We start from the raw sequence: 17,768 nt of genomic DNA on the forward strand, positions 1-17,768 counted from the left end.
GCCGGGATATATTCTAGCTGGGGACCACCACTGGCGAAAGGTGCAGTGGCCTAGCATTGTTCTGCGGTATCCAGGCCCGTGTCCGGCGGTCGCGGTCGGCCCGCTATCGTAAAGACCCGTGGAATAATTACGAGTTTCGCCGCATTGAATCAGGAATGTACCAAACAAGGCAGAAACAGCCGACCTGCAATTCCATTATTAATTCAATTAGTGCTAGACGCATATTGATCGCCGAGATTAATACATCCCGCGGACCATAATCTCATTCCGACATCTGACCGACTGAAGCCGTTCGTATCGGTATACACGGGATGTCGCGGATTGATCGTAACTTGTCGTAAATACGCGCTTTTGTATTAATTTCTTATGTAAATAAAAATACTCAGATGTTTTTGATAATTTTTTGAATGACACATTTTGAACCGACATAGGACCAAGAATTCTTCAAGAAATTGGAAACGAAATATTAATCTTCGTCTAATCACAAGGCGATTTTACTCTAACTTCATTTTAATTTCAGACATAGTTACCGAATGTTTTTAAATACAAATATTTGAAAGTTGAGAAGATTAATCGAAGAATCAATAGATAAAACGAAACGCGAGAGATAAATCTGAAATATCGAATAACACCTTGTTTTTCATCAAGGTAAAGTGGTTTTAAAATGGGATCTTGATGTGATTTGGAATATTTCAGTATCAAACAACTAGTTTCTGTAAACAAAAAAAACATATTTTGCGAAGCGCACAAACACGCAATATTATCGCTTTGGTGATATTAACAATTTAAATAATTATATTCGGATGAATAAAATATTGACAATGTACAATCCATTAGTGCTGAAATAAGTTTAAATAAAACATTGACATAAAAATAGCGTTAAAACGCGTTTGAAACATGTATAAAGGTTAATAAATATTAAAAATATTTATATCGAACACACACACACACACACACACACACAAATTGGAAAAAATAAAATTCTTTGATGGCACAACGCTAAACACGATTCGCAAAGATTTAAATCACTACACGTCGCTCTATTAGCATCAGAACGTGCATATAACGAGACGAGAAACGGTTACCGCATCCTGATAACGACTGCAATTATTAGCCTTGCGCAAACTAACATAATTTTTATTTCGCACACGCTTAAACTGTGTACAAACCGTCAATTTGCCACTCGGCAAAAACCTCGTGCAAGATTCACGTGTCCAGTTGTACGCTAGAGAAATGAAAAAGTGAGTATTCGATACCGAGATTATTCTCTACGCAAACAGCGGTAAAAATTAAGAAGAACGCGATCGCGAAGTTAAGAAATATACGATAATATGGTGAACGATAAGAGAAGAACACAAACACTTTATTAACGCGTACCTGACGCACGAGCCGCCTGTCGTGAGAAATTTTTTTTTCTTCCTTGCTTCATTTTTGCGAGTGAAAATCGCGCAATTGCACGTGAAACAATCGAATTGGCCGGTAGGTATTTGCATAAGCGCGAAAACCTATGAGACGACCGCAAAATCAAAACAGCTCGCGAAATAAAGAAATGAACAAACAGAGACGCGTGTCCCTTTTTTTTTACCGACATATCGACCATCCCATGAATCCCACGTATAAATTTCGAATGAACAATATTGCGAGCGATATCACGAGCACGCTCGATGAAACTCTGAAAATATCATTTCAGTATCTAAACATTGCAGCTATTTATTTTACAAAACAAATTTAAGTGTTGTCGTTACATAGCTTTTTCCCTCCGACCGTTTCCCGAATTCATTAATAATAAAAACTACATAAAAACTTATTAACTAAAATCGAGCGATCGTTGACTAAAATGTAAAATATTGAAATTTTTAAAATAATTATTTAAACGGCTCAATATGAGAAATAAGTAAACAACCGAGAAAAAAGTACCATTAAATAAATCATTGATAAGGGATAAGTATCATAAATTAAATCATCTCTTTTCAAACCAATTAATTTTGTTTCCAAAGATTAAAAATAGTAAGTACGAAATGTTTTAAAAACAATAATTAAATACGAGTAACATATACGTGATGAAATTTTCATTGAATCTTGAAATATTTCAGAAATTATGTTACGATGCTGGCTCTTTTGATGTGGTACTTTATGAAGTCAACACATGTATCAGGAGTGAAAAATATTACACACGGTGTATCGAGGCATATACGATCTATCGGATTTCCCGAGGGTAGCGCTTCAGGGGTACGGTGGATCAATCATTCATTTTTCATCTACTAATGTGTCTCGGACTGTACATACGGGCAGTCTGTTAACTCAATATTAATCATTTGCACTTCAAGCGCACTTCTGAAGTGTGATTAAATAAAAAAATCGAAGAAACCCGAAATAAACATTTGTTTTAACATAACGGTAATTCCTACTCAACAATATTGAAAAGAATATCGATAAAAATCACTTTATCCATCGCTAAAAAAATCATGATAAGAAACGTCCACTACAATTTGTTTTTAGCAACATCTATAAAACTTGCAGATATACTTTTCGCTTTGTAAATCAATATACCGACATGTTTCAAGAAATTAGGCTCATTAAAGGTTAAATTGATTAATCATCTTCTTTAAATGGGATTTAATCTAATTCGTAGATATTCTTCGCTTTGGGAATTCCCGTAGATATTCCAGACAAATCTATAGCGGTGTCGTTTTATTTCGAAGCGAATTACGGATTGCCATACAAATGGAATTCGAGTTACTTCTACGAGGGAAGTTACTATGCAAAACGAAGTCTCAGTCGTCAACTAGTGTACAAGGTGTTCACCAGCAAAATGGACAGGTAATAGAACTACACGTGTCAATTATTCTTTATCCCATATCCTCAAAATTTTATCATAATTTTTAATAATTTAAAATATAATTTTGCAAGTAAAATTTGAAAAATAATATAAATTTCATACGTATCTTGTAACAGCCTGGGTTATCCTGGACTTGATTGCTTGCTGAGAACAATCTGCGAAGCTGAGAGATACTCCTTAAATAAAAACGGAGTGCTCGGCGACATCCTTCAAATTATATTCACGTAAATATAAAAAAGAAAAATTATTTGAATTATATCAAGTAAGAATATAAAAAGTCGACAATTACGGTCAGTGTAAATTACAATAGTGATGGATAATAAAATAGAATGGATTCTGGAAACTTAGAAAATTAGATCAGCTTGTCCGATAAATTTTTATTTTCGATCAAAATGTTCATCCGGCAGCACATTTATGCTATCACACGTATCAGGCATGACGTGAGTAATATAAAAATTATAACATTTGTGCGCATTTCTTTGTCGCAGACCCTCTATGTCAATAAGCGAAGATCTTCCAGATGAGATTGTGGAAGCCGAACGTGAGCAGCACTGCGATCAGCGTTACAAAAAATGTCCTGTGAATCTTTTAGATCTAATAAGCCATTATATCGATAAATAATAATTAAAAAACTTTGCGTGATTGCATTGCACCGAGAATATCTAAAAAGTTCAATTCATACAACCAAATTGAAAGAAGATCGTGCAAAATGTCTGCTGTAAATTTTATCAGAGATGTTGATGTCTATGTGATCTGTTGTACTAAATGATATATATGAAACGATAAATTAACGAAATAAATTGAATAAATCAACAACCAACCTGGAACAAATTAATAGTAAAAATTATAAAGATTGGGAATGTTTTAATTCGTTTTCTTCGCAATTAGTTTGCGATGTTTGTGCTTACTCAAAATTGTTTATTATATACTATTATTATACTGTGTATACATAATAAAATTATATATATATGTATAACTATTATACTATACATATATATAATTTGTTTATTATATATTATTTATGTTTCACACATAAAGTTCATTTTTATTTCAACTCTCCATGTCTTGCGACATCAAGCTTATTATTTAAAAAAGAAATATCGATATTATAATAAACGACAAAATAAAATTTGTACACGTTTGATCAAGTTGAACATAAAACCTTCTTAATTAATATAAAACAAATGATAATAACATTAACAACAACAAATGATAATAATGTAATTAAAGATCTCAATACCAAAACTTTAAATATATCTTCTAAATGCAAGTATTTAATGTAGAGGAAAAAGAGAAAGATACGATGTAAAAAAAAGAAAATTTGAAACGTAAAATTGAGTCAGAATTTGTCTTTTACTAACAAACTTTTTATCATCAATATATACGTACATGTATATTTAAATCTTATCTTTCTCTATATAATTAATAAATTTTGTCTAACACAAAAAATCAATTTATAAAAGCTATTTTGTATCCTTCAAAAATGGTCGCGAATGTAGCTAAATTGAAATTAATGAAATTATAAACATGCATGAAAAATAAAGATGCAATCAATAGAAATAATCTGTATTATCGGTGCATTTCAAATAAGCACTCGATAACTTCAATCATTTGCACTCTCTCTTCAGTCATTAATTTTTATTTTATCCGATAAAGATTTACACAGACCACTATTACATTAAAAATCCTCTAATCTATTGAAGCTGTTTAGTTACGATATTCTTCCATCGATGGAAAATCTATAAAAGATTTGAAGATATAACTACAGAATGAAATGACCAACAGCGTTTAGAAAAAAACTAACAATAAGTACGGATGACATTTTTAAAAATATCGACAAAATTTAAAATCAATGTGAAAAGTATTCATTATACACTTTTTCCCAAAATAGTAACTAAACAAATAATGAGCTTCTCTTAAAATTATTTGATTATTTCTAATGCTTGCAGCCTTTTTTATATCAACTTCAAAATTTATGCTGTAGTGTAAATTATAAGAAATTTAAATAATTATTTTTTTAAGCTTGTGTCTTAAGTCTTTTCTTCACAGTAGAATTTTATCGTAATTACGACGTAATTACGATCCACTCGTTTCGGTCCATATGTCATCAGAAATATAATTCGTACGACTCAAAGTACATCTGGATTACACGTGTGTTTCGGTAAAGCTCCGCGGAATCTCCTTGGTTTACCTTACTCCTTCAGTTTGCTAACCGCAGGCACAGCGATCGCTTCTTCCACGGCGGTACGCCTGGATTGCAGATAATGAAACATATTTTCGTAGACCACAAATGTGATAACTGTCGCCGGGGTCACTCTGGTGAGGTTTACGCTTAAACCCTTGTAAAAGCCACGCCAACTCTCATACCTGCAACGAACCACCAGCAATACGCCTTTGTTTTACTTTGCTTTACAACAGACTAAAGACGCGAAGAATTCTGATGCGCTATTAAATTTAACCCGCGTACGATTCTTGACGCTACAATAGAATTCATCATTAAAAAATCGGCTGAAAATTAACGGTTCTCTTTCGTCAAGAGTTTTACAAAAATTCAATCAGCGAAAGTAATAATTATGTTTTTAATAGTGTCAGCCATATTAGATAGATTCTATTTAATTCTATTAGATTCAAACGAACCGATTAATCGCGCACAAATTCGAAGCAACAGAATCTAATTTTACGTTCAAAAATCGTACTGCTGGTGGCTTAACAAGCTACTAAACTAACCGAGACAGATCGTAACGTACTCGATAAATTTCATCGTTCAATCACAATACCTTTATACATGCTACAATATTATATATAAGCAGAACAACTACAATAAGCGATCTTAATCACACCAAAATACATCTAAGAAAATATATTTCTTTAAATCGTAACTAAATAACGATGACGTCCTTCCTATTCTCTGCGCTGTCAATAAAGTATCATTAGTAGATAACAGTAAAAAGAGAAACAGAATGAAGATATCAAATCTGGGTAGACTTGAATAACGTAATTTAATAATATGAAATAATAAATGATTAATTTAATGACAAACACTTTTCGATATGTGTGCGTGTGTTTATTAATGTCGTCACAATGTTGCTTTAAGTATGCTCCTTCGTCCCCATGACTCTCTTTTCTCCGAAGAAACACAGATTCTAGCTAAATTTATGGCTAAACAAGTTGAATATAAATAAATTCGTCCTACTATTTACAGATTGCAGTGAGGAAACTTATTGCTATCGATCATACGTTCCGAGTGCCAGACTCTACGATTCTTGCAAAAATGATCTATAAAGAACTCTATATACTCCACTTAGGATAAAGTAAAGTATTGGCTACAGAAAAACAGAGTCGCTTTGTAAAATAAAAAAAGAGGGAACGAGAGATAAGGTAGAATGCAGCGAATTTTTACTGTATTTGCTAGAGAGGATTAAAAGAAAAAAAGAAATCGCTAATTTTTAAGCGACGTCTAGTCCGCACTGAAACTCGAGTGAAGACGCAGAAATCATCAATTTACACATGTGGCTCATACACATTATGCGTCATAGATTGTTCGAACGTTACACAGATAATAAGTATATCGTGTGTGTTATTCGTATAGTTGCGTAAATATTTGGTTATTAATTTAACTATCCAAGATTACACGTCTGCCGACCGTGAACCGTTTCTTCTTGCAGCTCTTCCATTTGAATAAGAGCATTAATATAGCATTAATAGAGCACCATCTTATACCATAATATAAGATATTACTCTTCGCTTCCTTTCGCATAACCGTGCGCGCAATCAAGCACATCTATCTAGGTTTGTTCAACTAAATCCAGTTTAGTTGACACTCAGATATCTACACAACTCGGCAAACAAAAGACGATCATATTCATACGTCTATCCATTGTTCGATCTTGTATAATATATAAGAAGATATTTCATTTAAAATACATTTTCGTTATAACAAAAACTATCTTTACAATGCGTCCACTATAAGTTTCGCCATAAATTAAATGTGTCGATGAATAAAGTAACTTTGTCCATTTTACATTATCGCAGTCTCTCAGTGTGTACTTGGATAAGAAAGGACGAGTGGTTGAATAAATAAAACACATTCATTCTACGTACAATACGTGCCACGAGCTATTGCCACTTCAAGATCTATTTCTCCGTTTTGCAATCGTCGCGTTGCAATTTACGCGAGAAGTTAAAACGACAACAGTAAAAGCCATTATTTAAGCTACTTTCCCATGTCGAGCGATTTCTTTCATCACTGTACAATTCTATAAACCAAATATAAATTAATCCTTTCTAAAAAAAGGCATGTTAAATCGATACTCGCATCTCTCGAAGTCTTCTCGAAAATCTCAAATTGCTTTGTTGGCTCTTTTCCGCGATGCTGATTGATTCTGTTGCTGCGCTAACTTCGTGAGCGGCTGTTATAGCATATTTTGACACAGTTGTGTGTAATATTAAAGCTAAATAGCGCGCGCAAAGCGCGCGTCTGTGATATCTAGTAGAAATACAAATAATAGAAAATATTGTGCACTCGCTTTGTGCGAATGCCAGAAAGAAAACTAATACATTAGCTACATGTCGCCTACAACGGAATAGAATAAAAATTGTTACTAATAATCATTACGGCTAACCTCCGAGTCTTCCAAAAACATTTCAGAGAAAAGTGGTTTCATAAAGAAAGTTTTCCTGAAAAACAATAATTCTGTACTGTAATCTATCTGAATGATACTCATCTATAAAAAAAAAATTGAGGTACTGTTGCCTCACATCATTGAAAGATCATACACGCACTCTGCGTAATGTGAATATTTTGAATCATAAGTTTTGATAAATCGGGGGATATTACCCGCTAGATGAGTAAGATTTAAAAAAAATTGCCTAAAAAGTTACATTTGCAATAAAGTATATAAATTAACTACCGTTAGTAAAATGCTCGTAAATAAGAATAATTAGACATATGTTTGGTGTAACATGTAAAAGGTATGGTGATAAGCCCTTATAGAAACCCTTAATTCCTTCTGACCTCCATGTGCATTGAACGCAATGCCAGGTACCCCGATAATCGTGATGATGATCCTGAAGTCGTGCTCTCACCACTTGGTAAGGATACGTCGACGCTGCAGCGATCAGCTTTGACATCGCCGCGAAGACGATGTATTCGGATGTACTCTGTGAAAAGAATCACATATTAAAAATATTTCTTATCATTATTGAATATATTATTTATAAGCATCTCTATTACAGTTGGAAACTAAAATACAAGTTTTTTTGTAAATAGATAACACTACTTGTGCTTTTCGTGTAGATTAACGAAAAAAAGTTACAGATTATAGCGAATTAAAAATTACTACGCGTAGTTAGATCCGCTTTGCTTCCCAAGTCACAAAAATCTTAATAAAAATATAATCGATTTACCAATTTCGTGTCGATGGGTACATTCAGGTAATCATAGTATTCATTTTTCATCTCTTCGTACGCCATGAATTGTATCGCACCGTGTGAAACACCAAATAATCCAGGAACTAAACCCTGCAAGAGTACAAAATACTTTCTTTAATCATGTAAATTGCAAATTAGTTCTCATTTTATTTCAAGTACAATCATAATTCCAAAGTTTAATTTAAAAAAATTTGCTTGCCTTATATAAACCTCTAATACCCTCCGTCTTGTAGATCTTCTTTAAAGCATCAATCATGCCACGATACTTCTTGGACTCCGCCAGCTTCACATCGTCAGCATATTGTAAGCACAGCCGCGTCTTTACCACCCAGATTGGATTGGTCATGAGCAAAGTAAGCACTCCGGCATCGGCGGCAGCAAACATGTGCATGGACGGTCCGAGAGGTTTCTTCGAATTGCCACCTTGGATCGAAGTCTTTATCGTGTTATAGCTGCAAAATTAATTCGCTGTTAGCACGAGATATCCAGAAAAGCACTTAAAAAGTAAGTTTTTCGAAAAAATGCAGTACATAAATAACACTAATCGATAATCTAGACTTGAGATCTTTATCGCAGATCGATATTCGCCCAATTATTTGGATATCAAGACAAATCTAGAGCGCTAGATATACTTACGCGTATATACTTACAAGAAGAAATAGAATCCCCACGAACTGCCCGATCCTAGAATGTTCGGCGTTACACCCCTGTAGAGTCCACGCAGACCCTCGGTCTTAACGATCTGTGCGATAGCATTCCTAAGACTATTGTATCGCGGTGCCGTGCTCGCTTGACCATCGTTTACTGCAACCAAAAGATAAAAGAATTCAAGTAAATCCCATTGCATGCAGCTAGCATCAGTATTTTACATCTTCGTAAAAATATTCCGCGATATTGTCGGTGAGATACTTCATGTATTATTGAAACAAACACTTAGACGGTAATTATTGTTTACAATTACGGTGTTTTTCCCTTGTCTATTGCTTGCCTCTGCTCTCTGTGTTTTTTTCAGATCATCGCCAATAATGCATCGTCTCGTGATAGAGCAACCTCTAATTTTTATCCTCGAATACGTTCACAACACGCTTTATCGCCAGTGATAAACGTTGCAACATTAGTTTTCATATCGCATCTCGTTGCAAAAAGGTAGCGGTAGCGTTATCATCGTCTTACGACACCGTCTCATTTACTGAGAAATTTCCTTCTCAGATATATCCATAATAAAAGCCACGTGGCGACAAAATAAATATTTAAAATTTAATTCTATGCATTTTATGTTCTAAACAATAAAAAACGTAATAAAAAAACGTTAATGTGATACCAAATTTAATTCAAAACATATGTAAATTATAATGTAAAATAGAATGTAAAGACATAAACATATTATTCTCTCGGAAGATCAAGACAAATGAGATTAGATATACATTTTATATTGAATCATTTACATATTTATGTCGAGAGCGCCCTATGCGAAGCTAATGGAAATTAATGGCCAAATTAATATCGTTTAAAACTGTCACGAGATTGTAAGGCAAGTCAGAGAGAAGAGCGAAGAAATAAGTATCATCTACCGCGCAGTACAATTTACTTTCGCGCTTTCATGGATGACGGTGATTCACTTGGCTATGAAAGGCCGTCCCCATTGCGATTTTGTGTATCTCTGACTGACTGACGAAACCCGCCTATGAAATTTCCTCTGAATATCTGCATTAATTTACATTAAATTATTTCCTCAGCGAAAATTTTTCCATAAGTATTAGCTTGTCAATCTTTAATGTTAAATATTTTAATAACTGTATAATAATATTCAAATCGAATTCGTGCAAAACTAAAGAAATCAGAGCCAAAGAAATAATAATCTCGTTATCAAAGTATGCGAAGCGCGAGAAATTCATTCGCTTTCACATTCATACGTATAACTTCTGTTTTAAAATGTAATATAGATATAAAAAAAAACCTTGATTCGAATGACAGTATTTTACAATAATTCTGTAAAAAAACCAATGGGAATTATTTATTTTATATTATTTTATTTTGTTTTATTTTTCTATTTAGTATATCTCTTCTGTAATATATATATATATATATATATATATATATATATATATATATCCGGTTGCACAGATAGTATTCGATTTTACGAGTCTTCGTTAATTTTGCAGGCTGTAGAATTTGTATGAATTATTTTAATATAACCTAGATTTATAAATTACTTATGCATTTTGAAACTTGTGTGTATAATTTACGTTCGCAAAAGGAATATCGATCTGCATATCTACGAAATATTTTATTTCGCAACTGTATCTACTTATGAATTCGTATAAGACGAGAAATTTCGAAGCGACTTTCGACGATTCCGCTGACTGCGCGACGAAACGATTCAATAACGAACGTCACGTGCCACTGACGCAACTTGCGGAATTCTCGTGGCTCGGTGCTTGGTGAACGGCCAATAAATATTCCGTTTAAAATACGACAGACACATACACACACACACACACACACGTACATACCTGTGTGGAGTATCCGTTTTTCACAATAAATCTTATTCCTTTGTACTTGTTCTAACTTTGACCAGCCGTATTAGTTATTCCTATAGGATTGAATAGTCAAAAGCCGAAACGCAAAACTTATTTCGGGCTTTGACCAAGACGCTTGGTCGTTCCCCAGGATTGACTAGTCAATCCTAGGAATGCCCGCGTTTCGGGCTTTGACTATAACAGATACACAATGTATCTATTTATATAGCGTAATATAATGCATTACCATTAAATTAAATCAACTATTACATCTAACTTTTAGAATTTATAAAGATAATTTATAATAATATACAAAAAATACCTCATTTTATAGTAAAAAAAAATAAGATCACGTACAATTTATTTCAAAAATCGATCCAAAATACTCCGTAATTTTATGAAATTTTGACAGATTTGCTTATTCGTTGCAAAAGTAACAATTATTGTGGTATAATTGCGATGTTTTCATAATGTTATCAAAAGTAAAATAAGATTGATAATGACATCAGATTATTAATACCGGCATAACGTAAAAATAATAGATAATAAAATCAATCATATATATCTTTCGTATCAATAAATAATCATTATTTTTAGAAATTGTATCATTAATAAATAATTATAAATTTTATATTTATTATAAAACAAGTAATAATCAGAATAAATTTAATTAAACTAAAACATAATCATTTATTTTTGGTCCACAATAAATTTCTGCCAATATTAAATTTATTTATTAATTATAAATATATTTCTAATAAAATAATTTAATAAATATATTTTCATTGATTTTTGCATACATTTTCAAATCAACATTCAAGGCTTCTGCACTTTTGTAATATGATACCATCAATATCTCATATTACCTAATATGCCTAATATGCCTTTTTTTAAGACAACGTTGAAATAAGTTATGGCAGAATAAACATAAAATGACGCTCGTCACATTAATAAACGCGAACACGTGACGGATTATGCAATCACCATAATGGCTCTCATCATCACGTGCGTTTAAAGTAAAATACATTTTACGATGCTAAACTGATATACTTATAAATTACAGATTTCTATTTTTTTTTAATTGATACAAATTATAGATCGTCTAAATTAGATTTTATATACGCCGTATAAAAGACGGACTTTTGAAGAATCAGGATACGCTTATAAAGTAGTTAAGACATCACACATGTATATATTAATACACGTGCAAAATTATTAATACTTAGAGTTCTATTTGAATTATCCAGAACTCTAAAGCAAATTATAAGTCATCTAAAGTAGGCTGGTATACACGAGCAAGTTTCCTAGACTACTTCAATATAAGCTTTTTTAGAATAAAAATTTCATAGTCTAAACAAATTAGAATTAAAAAATATAAGAAGAATTAAAGCAATCTCGTTATTTCCTCTAACTTCGATTTCCGGATGAAATATGTCTGATACTGCACAGTTCAAAGCTTCCGATAGCTCAGGCCTTTTGTTTATTCATATCGATCGGATTTTTTTGTATATCGCATAAACGGCTCATGTCAGTCGCGTCTGCCTGTACGAGAGCGATAAGATGTTGCTTTCACTAAGATAATCCGCTTCAAACAAAAACGTGTTTCATCATCAGGATATTTGTCAAGAAACATTCGACTTATTATGTGAACGGGTTTTATAAATAGCCTCGTTTGCTTTCCTTTGTCTCGTTTCCGAAAAAACAGCTGAGTATATAATTACTTCGTTAATGAAATTCTGGCTGGAGATACAGTATGGAGAATGTTTATCAATTTATATAGCAGCACACAAGAAAATAAAAATATAACTGCGAACAAATTAAAACAGACTTTTAATTTATTATTAATTATTAGTTTTTGGATTGGGTTTCCCTTTGCAATTATTTGGTTCCAAGAATTTCCTAACGTACAGAGCGGGCGCTATCAATATTCTGATACCGTAATACCTGTGGAATACTATCTGTGCAACGTGAGATCACACTAGGATATCCGATTTAAGGACGTTCTCTCGTTCATATACTAGAGAAAATCGATTTTCTTAGGATTTTCTTGAAACTGTGAATATACGTTGATTTAGATGTGGTTTATGCGTGGTATAAATTTCAGTACCTCTTCCGGTATAAAAAATAAAGATACTGAGCCTCGAAGTTTAAAAAAAAATTTTTTAATTTAATTTTTTTTAATTTTGGCATTTTTTCCTTATAGAACTCGACGATAGGAGCAACTTCGATTCTCTTGGTCAACCTCGTATTTCTTACCGTTTGGCCTGAAAAACCTTTTCATTAGTAAAAGTTGAAACTCAGAGACGTATCAGAGCATCAACCTGCGACAATGCATTATTTTCGAGCAAATTTTGCAGCAAATTTTTGGACAAATATGTTAGTCTCTAAATGCTATCTAATCTAAATCTTGCCGTCAATTATCATGACAAGCGCGATAGCTAGCGATGACTCTAACGAGCGCGTGCCTCGCGAATCCCCTATCACTATTGTGTTCACAGACTGCGCAAAATAACATTCATCATCAGTGGAATGTCGTTCACAATATTGACTTCTGACAGTAATAAACAGCAATGACGATAATAAAGCGAATCGTCAGAAATAAAATATTATAAGTATCTTTTGTATTCAAAAATATAGAAAAAAAAAATGCGTTGAACGCGATTTATAAATATTCTTTACGTACGTATCTTGAAATGTATGGAAGATATTGGAGTCTTGTTCCCGATAATCGCGTATTGATATCGAATATCGAGAAACCACACGAGCGTCTGCGATCGAGAACTTTCCACCAAATTTTAATCCTTTATTGCGCACGACAAAGTGGAATTCGTTTTCATCCCGAGACTGAACAAGTAGGTACCTGAACAGTACCGTATTAGACAAAAGAGACTATCGTCGACTAACGATAAGTGCCGCATCTTTGGTTCGTAGAAACAAATTGACGGTTGGTGGAAATGTCGGAAAGACAGAAATGTCGAGAAAAATCTGCCTGAATCTAGACACGAGATTGTGGCCTGTTCAGTCAAGAGCTCTTTGCGCTAATTTGCGATAAATTCTACGACTGTTTAATTCTATAATCGCCACCCTCGGCAAAAGTCCGCGCCGTCTGTTGCGAAACTTCGTAAACGTTTAATAAATGTTTTGATTAGTCCGTAACGAAGAAACTTGTGAACTTTACTCGCTTGGAATAAAGTTCAGTCGTAAGTTGATAGATAATAATATGGTGTATTGTTTTAGTTTGTAATTTCTCAGATTTCTGTAAATAATTAAAACTGGAATAATAAACAATCAGATATATATGTATATCAAATAACAAGGATGAGTTTATCCGTTCCTTTCGCGTTCCGCTCTTTTTTACATTTAATCTTCTCTTAGAATATCTTATTAAAATAGAATTTATATAAATTAAAAAAAAATAAACAATAAAAAATAAATAAATAATAAAGTACCTATCTTAATTTAATATTTAATATATAAATATCAAAATAGAAAATAATTAAAATAGAATATCTTATTTTAATTTATCGGAATATTTATTAGTTATATTTGCTAAGAATTAATTTTTTAATTGTGCAATTAATTTATCTAGAAAGATCGTGGAAAAATTAAGAGAAGAAAAATGATTGTAAAAGAATTATGGTTCGCGTGGCTGTTTCACTTTCGCGTTATCGATCTTCTGTTCGTTCGGCGTTGCATAGCCGTACGTGGAATTTATACGATGCAGTTAGCTTATACGGCACAGGCAAATGTAAGCATCTCTATTTTCAGTACCTCGCTACACAAGTATTCTTTGCGCGAAGTATCTAGATACGGTACTTTCCAACGTATCCAAATATAAATTACTTAGCTACTTTTATGAATGATTTCAGAGATTTCAGAATATATACGTCGACAGAATGCCAAAAAGATATAAAACGGCTGATGTAAAATGTCTGATTTACGGCAGATGTAAAATGTCTGATTTAAAACTAAGGTACTCGAGAATACGTAATTATAAATAAATGTTCAATCAGAACATAACGCATTAATCATATTATTACACGTTGCAAAAAAAACTTGGATATTGTATTTTTCGACACGAAATCTCAAGTTTGCGAAGCATACGTACCTGTCCTGAGCAATGCTATTTTAAATACAATGTAAGTGCAATAATTTGGAAGCGTGTCAATTGTTGTACATGCTTAACAGGAAGTAACTGGCTGCCACGCGCGGTGTTCCGAAAAAGCTAGTCAAAAACTAAATCATTAAGTTTTCCTTGGAATATTCAAGCCAAATAAATAAAATCTTACGCCACGTTATGTCCGTTTAGATATTTTCTCGAAAAAAAAAATATATATATATATTCTTCCAAAATATATTCTGTTTTAAAACAGATGTCTTCTCGGATGTCTTTTTTACAGCTTATTCCATTTGCATATAATTTTTTTATTATTTTCAATAATAATTTAGAAATATTTAATCAGATAATTTTATAGCAAAAATGTTTGATATAATTCATGATATGTAAATCTTTTTTTTGTAATAGAAAATATATTGTTCGTACGCAATATCTATCAACTGCGTAATAAATAATAATATAAAATATTAAATTGCGTACCAAGCAAAATAAAGCCGAATCACTTTGAATAAGATTTGGAAAATCTGTCTTAACACAAAATTAAACTGCAAAAACGTAAAGTTTTTAACTAAAAACCTAGATTTAAAAAAAAACATGTTCAATATACATTCTTTTCTTCCATTCAGAATAAATATAAAAACTAGGTAACCTTTCGGTTAAAAAAAAAACTGGACAACCGAACGACTTTCTACATTCGAAATAACACTAATTTACGAGAACAATCTTACGACTTTTTCCTTATTATCTTTCTTCCCTCGGAAATAATACACGAGCGAATATAATCGAACGGCGATAAACTCGTAAACAGGTCGACCATTTCGTCAGTCACTCGCTCGATAACAACCATCGTTCCGCACCTTTCCTCTTCTCCCGACCTGTTTCAGAAACTCGAATTAAGAAAAAAAAGTAAGAAAAAACCTCGAAAAAACCCGACCTCGAGGAAACCGCCGCTCGATAACCGCTCGGCGGTTAGCACCACGTGCCGCCGCAATGTGACAGCCGCCATTTTCTCGAGTGCCCTCGCGCGAGCGCACGAAGCGGCGTGACGCGTGACGCGTGACGGCGACGGCGCGACGCGTGAACGGCGCGTGACTCACACCAACTCGCACACACACACACACACACACACTCACCTGCGAAACGGATCTTTATCAGGTCCAACGGGTGCAGCATCAGGGTCGAGACGACGCCGCCCGAGATGCCCGCAACGAGGTACTCGTACTTCAAGTGGCTCAGGACGTTGAGCTGGCGCGGGGCGCCCGGCGTGCCGCTGCCCTTGATCGCCGCCGTCATGCTGACCGGTGGAACGCTGTCGCCGTGCTGCCGCGGCCGCGGCCGCGACCGATCCTCGCCGTTCGTTGTCACCGATCCGTGATTCGCGACGCACGATTCCGCATCCTTGCCAGCGCTAGCAACACGCGCCTCCACTCTGCGGCATATCTCTTGGTCCGCGGGAGGCACTGTCGTCGGGTCGGGCTGTTGTAGCGTCACTCTCGTCGCCGAGATTGGCGAGATTACCTCGCTTCGCGCGCGGCGCGGCTTCCTTCTCTCGCTTCGCCTTCGCTTCGCTCGATCCCTTCGCGAGATCGCAGCTGGGTTACCCCGCCGATTATGCAACACTGACCAGCCAAGTTCCACCGTGCACGCCGAACTGGCCGAACACCACCGCCACCGCCATGCTCAGTCAGTGCTCCACAGCTCCACCGCACCGGGCCGCCAGCGGCGCCAGCCGCCAGCACCGCAGCGTCCGCAGCGCCGCGGCGTTCACGCCGTTCGCGGTGGAGGCGGGGGAGACGAGTCTCCCGCGCACGCGCGTCACCTGATGCGCCGCGACTCACAGCTGAGCGCCGCGCGCGCGGGATTTTCAACACTGAACGCGTACAATTACGGGACTTTGCGGGATGGATTCCGCTCGGAATTGTAATTATTGCCTAGATTTCAATTTCTAGGGAAACTGGAATAATTCCGATCGGAATCCATTTCGAAAAGTTGCACATCGCGCGCTCCTGACTCTTAATTCGCGCCCTGATCCTATATGCCTCGATGCCTAACGCCTAACCGAATTTTGCGCGTGTATTTTTGCGGGACGTATATTCGGGGCGACCGTTTCGGTGATAATCTGATCGACTTCCTGTTATAATTATCTGATGCAACATTCTCAGATTAACCGCGCGAGATGAAGACGAAAGGACTCACCGGCCCGACGCGCAGCAGCGGAGTTCTAGCACGACGTTAATCTGCAACATAAAAAATATGCAAATTATAGCTGTGCTCGAAGTGCTCAATAATTAAAGAATTAATTAACGCGCGCATTATCGAATGCGGTTTTCGATTTTGTCGATATAAGATTTAATAAAACAATTACAATAAACGGATAGACGATCATGCACGAATGAACGATTAATCACGCGAACAGCCTCTATGCTATATATATAATAACTAAATAAGCTCACCCGGGGTTGCTCCGCCGGCGCCAGAAGCCTCTCCGGGCCTCCTCCTCCTCTCAGCTTCCTGGATTGCTTCTTCGTGGCGATACTCACTCGCTACACTTACACCAAGTCGTACATACATCACGTTTTCGCACAATATTCCACTCACGAGAACACTCGTGGCACCACACGTAACACACTCGCGCAATGTAAAACGCACATACTACACTACACCATAGTGATCGGCTGATCGCGTCATGATGTCGGAATACGACGTCCGACGATACGCGCTGCAGGCTGCAGCACTCCTCCTGGCACTCCTAAGTTATCCGTCGAAACACGGTTGATCACGATCGCGCGACACTTTACACGATGCAACGGCAGGAAAACGAGCGAGAAGCACGGAGATGCCGCGAGACTGCGAGATCGCGACT

At 35.3% G+C, this 17,768-nt stretch overlaps 2 protein-coding genes and 2 long non-coding RNA genes across 4 annotated transcripts; 2 read left to right on the forward strand and 2 right to left on the reverse strand.

Moving 5' to 3' along the window:
• Positions 1-757: 757 nt before the first annotated feature.
• LOC143900168 (uncharacterized) lies at positions 758-3,460 on the forward strand. The gene is made up of 5 exons (XM_077411193.1): positions 758-1,241; positions 2,094-2,229; positions 2,633-2,820; positions 2,956-3,063; positions 3,328-3,460. Exons 1-5 carry the CDS (start codon positions 1,234-1,236, stop codon positions 3,458-3,460), a joined length of 573 nt encoding a protein of 190 aa, XP_077267319.1. The 5' UTR covers positions 758-1,233.
• LOC143899864 (solute carrier family 25 member 32) lies at positions 3,197-17,766 on the reverse strand. Its single transcript, XM_077410588.1, has 7 exons — positions 17,359-17,766; positions 16,039-17,142; positions 8,920-9,073; positions 8,469-8,721; positions 8,246-8,359; positions 7,854-7,999; positions 3,197-5,206 (listed from the first exon to the last, which is right to left on the reverse strand). Exons 2-7 carry the CDS (start codon positions 16,196-16,198, stop codon positions 5,032-5,034), a joined length of 1,002 nt encoding a protein of 333 aa, XP_077266714.1. The 5' UTR covers positions 16,199-17,142; positions 17,359-17,766; the 3' UTR covers positions 3,197-5,031.
• LOC143900176 (uncharacterized) lies at positions 8,632-13,868 on the forward strand. Its single transcript, XR_013257728.1, has 2 exons — positions 8,632-8,773; positions 12,992-13,868. It is a non-coding gene; the product is annotated as an uncharacterized LOC143900176 (long non-coding RNA).
• LOC143900183 (uncharacterized) lies at positions 13,402-16,024 on the reverse strand. The gene is made up of 2 exons (XR_013257731.1): positions 15,840-16,024; positions 13,402-15,780 (listed from the first exon to the last, which is right to left on the reverse strand). It is a non-coding gene; the product is annotated as an uncharacterized LOC143900183 (long non-coding RNA).
• Positions 17,767-17,768: the final 2 nt, after the last annotated feature.

The sequence above is a fragment of the Temnothorax americanus genome, unplaced genomic scaffold (genome assembly GCF_048541705.1).
Source record: "Temnothorax americanus isolate GAGA-0224 unplaced genomic scaffold, ASM4854170v1 Scaffold10, whole genome shotgun sequence".
Lineage (NCBI taxonomy): Eukaryota > Metazoa > Arthropoda > Insecta > Hymenoptera > Formicidae > Temnothorax > Temnothorax americanus.

What these genes read in the sequence shown, in the direction of transcription:
- LOC143900168 (XM_077411193.1), top strand. An exon ending in CCGAGGGTAGCGCTTCAGGG is followed by an intron (nt 2,230 to 2,632) that starts GTACGGTGGATC and finishes TCTAATTCGTAG; the next exon opens with ATATTCTTCGCTTTGGGAAT. An exon ending in ATCCTTCAAATTATATTCAC is followed by an intron (nt 3,064 to 3,327) that starts GTAAATATAAAA and finishes TCTTTGTCGCAG; the next exon opens with ACCCTCTATGTCAATAAGCG.
- LOC143899864 (XM_077410588.1), bottom strand. Translation starts at nt 16,198, where the DNA reads ATGACGGCGGCGATCAAGGGCAGCGGCACGCCGGGCGCCCCGCGCCAG. An exon ending in TACCCATCGACACGAAATTG is followed by an intron (nt 8,000 to 8,245) that starts GTAAATCGATTA and finishes TTCTTTTCACAG; the next exon opens with AGTACATCCGAATACATCGT. An exon ending in TGCGTTCAATGCACATGGAG is followed by an intron (nt 5,207 to 7,853) that starts GTCAGAAGGAAT and finishes GGTTCGTTGCAG; the next exon opens with GTATGAGAGTTGGCGTGGCT.